An 8,990-nucleotide genomic window follows, 5' to 3' on the forward strand; every position below is an offset into this window, starting at 1 on the left:
ATTTGAACCTTACTCTACAACTACAAGTAGCCACTAAATAATTTCGGGTGAAAATCAACAGATCAGATCCAAGTCTCAGGAGAACCCTGCTGCAGAGGAGTGGAGGGAGGACTGGGTAAGGAGAGAAAAGAGGGCAAAGGACTCTGGATGCATGGGGTGGGGTCACTTTGGCTGTGCAGAATCAGAGGGGGCTTGAAAGCCCAATACAGAAGGCTCTGAGAGAGAGAGCCCCTGAAGCAGGTGGAGGCAGAGGCAGGAAGGCACCCAACCTCTCCAGAGGCCTGTTTTGAAACCTGTGTGGCTGGAGGGAAGACTCTGAAAGGGTCAAGTGGTTTGATGGAAGGTGATGAGCCTTGTGTGCCAGGTGATATTGTGTCTTTGTCCTGGACACAAGGTGAATGACATGATGGAGGAGATGCTTTAGAGAGGGCTCCTAATACCTGGTGTTTCTCCCATTCCTTTCCCTCCTTCACCCCAGGGGCTGGCATCCACCACCTCCACTCCACTGAAACTGGTCTCCCACAAAGATCTCCTAACAAAAGGCAGTATGGTCTTGCCTGAGGATTCACCCTATGCCACCTCCTTGAAACTCTCTCCTCACTCAGTTTTGACTAACTTCCTCCTACCTCTGTGGCTTCATCTCTGTGTCCTTCCATGACCTACCCTGCCGCTTCCCACTCCAGAACTGGTGGTATGCGCTGAAACACACTCCGCAACCCTCTGTGTCTCTGGCTTTGCAGGCTCATCTCCCTTCACTCTCAACTCTGTACTGACCACTCCTCCATCCACCTCTCTCCAGCCCTGCCTGACCCATATCCCTCAGCTATGGAGGATCTTGTCTTGGCTGTCCCTTCTTCACTCAAGCTCATCATGACCTCTTAAAAAAATTCTTTCATTTCTAACTTCCTCTCTCCTTTGGTCACCTACTCTCCTACTCTCCTTTGGTGGCCTACAAGTTGTCCTTGACATCCCTTCTCCCTAACTCCCTATCATATCAACTCAGCAAATATTTATTGAGCATCTACTATGTACTATGTTCTGTACTACGTCAATAGGTTACTGGATTACAGAGTAACTTATTTTCCCGAAACAACCCTCAGATTCACCCTTTCTCCTCTTCCCTCCCATAAGCTACTCTCTCCTTTGTCCACAGGTGGTTTCCTGGGTCTGTCTCCCAGGTATTTTCCCTCCCTTCCCCTAACCCCCTTCCATATCCTATGGCAGATGGTCTTCACAAAGCCTACTGTCACCATGTTACACTCTGCCTTTTTTTTTAATTTTAATTTTTATTTTTTGAGACAAAGTTCACTCTGTCTCCCAGGCTGGAGTGCAGTGGCATGATCACAGCTCACGGCAGCCTTGACCTCCCAGGCTCAAGTGATCCTCCCACCTCAGCCTCCCAGGTAGTTGGGATGACAGGTATGTGCCACCACACATGGCTAATTTTTAAAATTTTTTGTATAGATAGGGTCTCATTATATTTCCCAGGGTGGTCTTGAACTCCTGGGTTCAAGCGATCCTCCTGCTTCATCCTCCCAGAGTGCTGGGATTACAGGTGTGAGCCACTGGAACCAGCCCGCTCTGCCTATTTATTTATTTTTAGACAGAATCTCACTCTTGTCACCCAGGCTGGAGTACAATGGCGTGATCTCGGCTCACTGCAACCTCCACCTCCCGGGTTCAAGCAATTCTCCTGCTTTAGCCTCCCGAGCAGCTGGGACTACAGGCATACGCCACCAGGCCTGGCTAATTTTTGTATTTTTTAGTAGAGACGGGGTTTCACCATGTTGGCCAAGCTGGTCTTGAACTCCTGACCTTGGGTGATCCACCCACCTCAGCTTCCCAAAGTGCTGGGATTACAGGCGTGAGCCACTGCACCTGGCCTCTGCCTAACTCTTAACATTGTCTATTCTATAATCTGGACCCACTTTACCTACCCAGCTTCACTCCCCGCAACTCTCCTGTAGGAATCTTTACTTCTAATGATAGTGATTCCCTCATGAAGCCCTCCCAGCCCCATATTCCAAGTCACTCTCTACTTGGAATGCCTTTGCTTATGCTGTCCCTGCATAGGGACACCCTTCACAGCCTTTCCACCCTTCACGGCCTTTCTCGCCCATCTGCCAAGGTCCTGGGTAAGCCCATTGCCTCTGCTGCCCAGTCCATCCTTCACCTACAGCCACAATATTGCACGTCTACCAGGCACTTACACATAGCACTTGTGTGTACCCGGTCAATGTGAGTCTCAGATTCCTCCAGCTGAGAAGCCAAACCTCACTGGATAAAGAGAAATCTCCCCACAAAACAAGGGCTGAGACGTCTTCAGTGTCACTGTGCTAAGTGTCAACCAGAGATTTAAAAACCCTTGCTGTCGGATCAGTGGGTTTCAGCCCCAGCGGACATCCGGAAGGAGACTCTTGTTCCAGATCCAAATACTCTGTCCTCATCTCTCTCCCCCTCACCATGGCAGCTGCAATCTCTTCCGGGCTGTCCCCATCCAGATCAAATCGGAAGGTCACCATCTTGCTGTTATGGGTCTGTAGCTGGCACTCAACCACTCTGTCACTCTGGTCTGAGACCTTCAGATTCAAAGTCAGCAGAGGGGAGGAAGTCAAGCCCTCTGTCATCATGCTGTGTCTCCACCCTAACCCAGCCAAGTGACAGCAGCCACAATGGACTTGGAGATAAGTAGATCCCACCCCTAAAGTCTGGTCGCCTCTTGAGTACCAGTCACACACTGCTTCTCCCCTTTTCTGGGTGACCCCCCCGGCTTTCCCCTGACACTCCCCTCCTGGCCCTGTAGGTTACTCTCTATCTCCTGTACTCCATCCTTACACTAGTGACCCGCAGCCGGGATCGGGGTCTGCGCCGGAGATTCCTCCCTGGGGGTCTCCTCATTTGTCCCATCCCTTCTCCCACATCGCTAAGGCCTGAAGCTGCATCTGAGGCATAGCTGGTAAAGAGAAAGGAGATAGAATGACTGTCAGAGCAGACATTGAGACCCTAGTGTCCCAAGTGTCTCACCCTGGCACCCCAACTTGTACTAGAACATACCTGTCCCCAGGGGAAAAGTCACTTCCAGGGCCAGAACGTGGAATGGATAGGGCAAAAGCCTGAAACAGGATAAGGGTTCACGAGGTCAGGGGAAGATAACTGTTGCAATCTAGGGAGATGGTGTCAAGGATGCTGGGAGGATATTAGGGAGATAGAATTAGGGAAAAGGAGGACAAGAATGATAGATTTCCAGGGACATAGGGCTGGATCATGAGATTGGGTTTCACAAGGAGGGAGATAGGTCATAGGCCTGGAATGGCTGGGAGTCCCCCATGCAACCCCCTCTCACCGAGGGCAGGCAGAGATGGGACTCAGCTGGGCTAGATGGCACCCCCCCAGGGGGCTGAAGGGCAGGGTCTGAGGCATCCAGGAAGCCGGAGGAGCTGAGGTAGCCATCAGTCTCGCAATCCGCTGGTTGGGGAGGGAGGGGATCAAGAAAACGGGAAATGAAAGGGAATAGTGGCAGAGGAAGGGGCCTGCCTAAGCAAGGAGGGGCCTGGAGCTGTGGGAGAGTTCCTTCCTGGAGGGAGCTTCATGGCTAGAGGTGGAAGGCAGGGTAAGTGACTGCGGTGGGAGTGAATTTCTGGGTTTGGGACAGAGTCCAAGGTGTTCTGGGACCTATGTCTCAAGATCAGGGTGACTTACAGGTGGTAGATGAGTAGCTGGCGTGGCGGAAAAGGAAGGGCTGATGCTGGTCTGCCTCTGGCTCCTCAGGTTCAGGGGGGAAAGCACTGGGGGGACCAGGAGCCATGGGCACAGTTGCTGGTGGAGGTCCTGGCTCTGGTGGGAGTGCCTCCAATTCCCTTGCTTTACGCAGCTTCTCACGCTTTCGCTGGATGGCGGCAACCCGTTCACGTACTGCACGGGCCACTGGTTGGTAATCGGCTTCACAGACCAAGCCCAAAGCTACCTGGAGTTGGGGTGGGGGATGAGGAACACAGCTTGGGACTCCCTCTCAAAGATCCATCAGGACACCTTCTTGGGAACTCCGGGATATGAGAGGAAGGAAACCAACACTTACTGATGACCCACTATGTCTGCTAACTGGCAGCTCCTTACATTATCATCATTAGATCCTCCAAACAACCTTGTGGAATAAACCTTACCATTCCATTTTAGAGAGTAATGAATTGACCAGTTCATGGTTATACAGTAAGTCAGTGGTTTCCAATGGGAAGAAGAGATGTTTGGCAATATCTAGAGACATTTTTAGTTGCCACAACTCAAAGGTAGATGCTACTGAATCTAGTGAGTAGAAGCCAGGGGTTTTTCTCAATATCCTACAATGTACAGGGCAGTCCCTAAAACAAAGATGCCAACAGTACCAAGGCCAAGAATCCCTTGTCAGCAATGGATCAAGATTGGATCTCAGGTCAGGTTGGGCCATGATATGGAGACCTGCTCTAAATTTCTAACACATTCTCAGATTCTTGTCCCACCGTAGGTGGTCTCCACCCTTGCAACGGTCATGTCTGTATTAAGAATCCCATACTCAGCCGGGCACGGTGGTTCACACCTGTAATCCCAGCAATTTGGGAGGCCAAGACAGGTGGATCACTTGAGGTCAGGAGTTCGAGACCAGCCTGGCCAACATGGTGAAACCCCGTCTCTACTAAAAAATACAAAAATTAGCTGGGCATTGTGGCTCGTGCCTGTAATCCCCGCTATTGGGGAGGCTAAGGCAGGAGAACTGCTTGAACCCAGGAGGCGAAGGTTGCAATGAGCTGAGATAGTGCCACTGCACTCCAGCCTGGATGACAGAGTGAGACTCCATTACTCCCCAAAAAGAATCTCATACTCCCTTCAGGACTTCCTAAGCCAGTCCCCAGGCGTCTGCCCTTGCATCTTATGCCTCTCCCCTTCTACCAGCTTCCATTCATCACCTCCTCTTTCCTTTTAGCCACAAGCTTTGCTGAGTGAGTAAAGGAGGTGGGGAAGGGTAACCTGATTTAAAATCTGAACCACCTCAGTTTCAATCCAGCTCTTCCACTTACCTACTTGGGGCACTGGACAAGGTATTCAACCTCTCTAAATTTCCATTTCCTTATCAACAAGTTGAGATAAAACTGCCCCCTATGCAGGATGGGTAGCAAAGACCAAATGCATGTGAAAGTGCTTTAAGCCATGTACAGATGTGGGCTATTAATGAGCTCTTACTATGTGCCAAGCACTGCCAGGGATAGAAGAATCAATAAACACAGTCTCTGCCCTCAGGGAGTTTATAGTCTAGTGGAGAAGAAAGATAGGAACTTATTCAGGTCTAAGACAGGACCGATAGTGGGGAGTGCTGTAACAGAGAACTTGCTGAAGTGGAAAGAAGCATTTAAGTTTGACTCCAGAGGGGATGGCTTCCCGAAATCGATGGTTCTGATCATATTGGAAGAAAAAGAAAAAGAACAAGGGGGAGGGAGGAAAGAAGGAAAAGATAAATTGGCAAGAAGGGCATTCCAGGAAGAACAGATCAGCTGCAGGTAAAGCAGGGATGCTGGAGGACCCAGGGCTCCCTCTGTAAAGGAAAACTGGGTGTGGGTGCAGGTAAGTTAGGGCTGGAGAGGTAGGGAGACGCTGCAGGAGATTCTAAGAGGAGTAAGGTGCCCCGCCCCCATCGCTGCCACGCCTCCTGCGCCCCATCCCTGTTGTACTATCTCTTCGGGTCAATGCCCTTTACACGTCCACTGGCAGCACAGTCTGTCCTCCGCTCACCATCTCCTGTGCCACCTCCTCGGCCGCGTCCCGGCCCAGTTGGAACAGGAACTCGATAGCCTGGTTGTCCCGTGGGCGCCCCCCACGCCGCGCGTCCTCCATGCGCAACCAGAGCTTGAGGCCTGGCTTCTCGCCGTCGTCCTCCTCCGCTAGTTCCACGTGCACACCGCGCTCCTCGCGGAAGAAGGCGTGGGCCAGGAGGTCCTGGATGGTGAACCTGAGGGTGACGCAAGGGGTTAGCCCAGCCCGTCGCGGCCCGTGGCCCTACTCTACCCATGCTCTGCCCTTTCACCCCCACCTCTCGTTCTTATCCGTGCGGATGCAGCCTTCAATGATCTCCTTCACCTCGGGTATCTTCACCTTGTAGAAGCTGTTCGGCTTTCTGCCCTGGGGGAAGGGGTTGCATGACACCTCCGGTGCTTTGATCCCCAGCTCTCGGCTTGACACTCCCCCACCCCTTACTCCACTCCCGCCTTAGGCAGCTACGCGTGCAGTTGCAAAAGCCTGACTGCCACTGGAAGATGTGATTTCAAATCTCACTCCCCGCCAAGTATTTACAGTGTGACCTTGAACAAGTCTCCCGCTGTTTGTTCATCTGTAAATTGCAGGGTGGAACATTTGCCCCGCTCACCTCACAGGGCAGCTGGAAGGATTGGATGAGAGATGGGATGCGAAATCATTTGTGAACTCTTGGGAGCACCACACATATTATTCTAAATAGCGTGTACTGGAGGGGGTGCGTGTGCATTCAATATCCTGTGTTCACCAAGGCGACTCTGTCTAGCCTGTTTTCGTGCAGGCAAAGGGCACTGACTGCGGGCTGGCCGGGGCAGGAAAATGGGAAGTGGCCCTGGAATTGCCTTTCCCGCCAGCCCCATCCCTCTCACCGAAGTGACCTTGCGGTAGATTTGCGCGGCATTCTGGCACTCGGAGTACGGGTACTCAGAGGTGGCCATCTCCAGCATGCACATGCCGAACGCGTACACGTCCACGGCCTCATCGTACTTTTCCTCGTACATCTCGGGGGCCATGAATTCCGGGGTCCCTGTAGGGTCAACAGCAGGGATCAGGTTGCTGGGCACTCTGGCCTTGTCCTTCCCATTGGGCTAGGTAGCCCCAGGCAACCCTGCGAGTGCAAGTGACCCCGGCCCACAGTGGGGTTGAGGAGGGATGCCATAGGTCTCCTCAGCTCCCCTGTCATCTGGTAGTTCCGCGGACCTTGAAGGCCCTTGCTGAGGGGAGGGAGTACCCAGGTTCTCTTCTGAGGTGGGGGAGGAAGGAATGGCATGGACCCTCCTGGAGAGACGCACCGATGACACTCTTGGCAAAGGAGGCGCGCTTGAGCGTGGCCAGGCCCAGGTCCCCGATTTTGACGGAGCCAGTAGGGCCCGTGATAAAGACATTGTCGCACTTGAGATCCCGGTGCAGGATGGGAGGAACCCGGGAGTGTAGGAAATGAAGTCCCCGCAGGATTTGGCGGCTCCAGCGCTGAAGGACTCGCGGCTTCATCTCCCGGAACCGCCTCAGGTACCTGGGGGAGGGCACATAGCAAGGGTCCTGGTGGGGGACACGGCCAATGGGGAGGAGTCCCCTCACTGGGAAGTTCCCCCCTGCAGCACCCTGCTGCCGCCTCCGCATCTTCTGCCAGCATTCTCCTAGTCTATGTCTGCCTGGCCACAGGGAGAAACTGAGTCAGGGGGTGTGGTGGATAGACGTGACGTTACCAAACAGGTTGGGAAGTAAATTGATAGGGTCGCAGCCAAGGTGCTGTGGAAGCGCAGGAAAGGATGACTAACTGCCCCAAGCATGAGGGAGGGCTTCGGAGAGGAAATACTTTTGTGTTGCATCTTGAATGATGAGTAGGAGCTCAAAGGTGAAAGGGAGAAGGGATGGAGACTTCCCAGGCAGACAGGACACTATGCTCAAAGGCACAGAAAAAGCCAGTGACAAGGCAGGGTGGGACGAGGTGCCAGGAATTTGGTGTGATTGGAACTTAGGCTAAAAATGAGGCTGTATCCCAAGGCGTCTGTGAACAGGTGAGCCTGTGTGGGCTTTATTCCAAGGCCATGGGAAACTTTGAAGGGGTTTTAAGGAGGGGAGTGACAGTTCAGATTTTCGACTGGGAAAGATCCTCCAGGCTGCAGGAAGATAGGATCGCTTAGAGGGTGGCAGAGTTTGGGAAGGCCCTTCAGGAGGCTGCTGCAGGGCTCCAGATCAGCGAGATGGCATTAGGTGGTGGCATGGATGAAGCAGTGAAAGCCAGGTGGGGAGAGGTTAAGGAAAGACTTGGGGACAGACTGATGAGGGGGCAGAGTGGAGAGAGGGGAGTCTGGGGAGACACCCAAGTTTTTGACTGGAGTGCTGGGTGGACATTGCCACTCACCGAGGCAAAGGCTGGGTGAGAGGGAGATGATGAACCTGGTTTTACACCTGGATATTAGAGAGTTTGAGGAACCTGGGAGTTCAGGAAGCAGTGGGCACACATCCCAGTCTCCCTCTCCCCACCCACTCATGCGCAGAGCTCACGTCTTAAGTGTGCCCGAGGTCATGAGTTCGGTGACCAACACGATGCAAACCTGGCCCCTCAGCACTGACTTCCACGAATCGTAGAAGCGGACGATGTTGGGGTGCTGCAGCCCCTTGAGCATCTCCACCTCCTCTGAGAAGCGCTGCCGCTCAGCTCTAGATAGTTTCCGAGTCTGTGGGATGGGGGACGGGTGTCATGTCAGGCCCAGGACCCCCACAGAAAGGAACACCTGGAGTGGGGTTGGGGGAAGAAGTAAGGGTTGGAGCCCACAGATGGGGTGGGATTAGTGGGATCACTCGCCCAGTGGGCTGCAGACCCTGAACTCTCCAACAGTCCCCCACGTAAGCTGATCCAAGGACACACCCAACCTGGGCCTGGGGCAGCCCCCTAGACCCCCTGCTGGACACAAGCTCCTTTATGCAGCCCGGTCCCGGAGTCCTGAGCTCAATAGTGCCTTTGTGGCTGCCCAGGCCGGCCATGGGGCGGGAGGGGGCCCCCCGGGGGCTGGCAGTGAGCAGGCAGCAGGCGGGCAGCAGGAGACCGCGGGCAGGGAATTGGGGCCGGCAAGGGGGTTGGCCCCAGAAACTGGGAACTGCTAGATCCAGACAGAAGGCAGGAGGGATATGGAGGTTGGTACTGAGAAGGAAAGAAAAGATCCAGAACTAGGTGCCAAGAGGCCGCCCACCCCCATAGTTGTCCCGCCCCG

The 8,990-nt window shown here is 53.6% G+C and overlaps 1 protein-coding gene across 2 annotated transcripts in view; it reads right to left on the minus strand.

Moving 5' to 3' along the window:
• Positions 1 to 8,990, minus strand: part of WNK4 (WNK lysine deficient protein kinase 4) — a 22,000-nt gene that overhangs the window by 5,403 nt on the left and 7,607 nt on the right. Inside the window, exons 2-10 of one of the 2 annotated variants that reach the window (XM_011998776.1) lie at positions 8,284 to 8,456; positions 7,068 to 7,288; positions 6,645 to 6,802; positions 5,758 to 5,974; positions 3,700 to 3,964; positions 3,344 to 3,465; positions 3,055 to 3,113; positions 2,836 to 2,953; positions 2,463 to 2,579 (exon numbers count right to left, since the gene is read on the minus strand). In XM_011998776.1, coding sequence (XP_011854166.1) covers positions 2,463 to 2,579; positions 2,836 to 2,953; positions 3,055 to 3,113; positions 3,344 to 3,465; positions 3,700 to 3,964; positions 5,758 to 5,974; positions 6,645 to 6,802; positions 7,068 to 7,160 — 1,149 coding nt within the window. In that variant the 5' untranslated portion in view covers positions 7,161 to 7,288; positions 8,284 to 8,456. Of the gene's footprint in view, positions 1 to 2,462; positions 2,580 to 2,835; positions 2,954 to 3,054; positions 3,114 to 3,343; positions 3,466 to 3,699; positions 3,965 to 5,757; positions 5,975 to 6,055; positions 6,145 to 6,644; positions 6,803 to 7,067; positions 7,613 to 8,283; positions 8,457 to 8,990 lie in introns of those variants that run through there. The other variant, XM_011998777.1, reaches the window with a different exon arrangement.

The sequence above is a fragment of the Mandrillus leucophaeus genome, unplaced genomic scaffold (genome assembly GCF_000951045.1).
Source record: "Mandrillus leucophaeus isolate KB7577 unplaced genomic scaffold, Mleu.le_1.0 Scaffold58, whole genome shotgun sequence".
Classification (NCBI taxonomy): Eukaryota; Metazoa; Chordata; class Mammalia; order Primates; family Cercopithecidae; genus Mandrillus; species Mandrillus leucophaeus.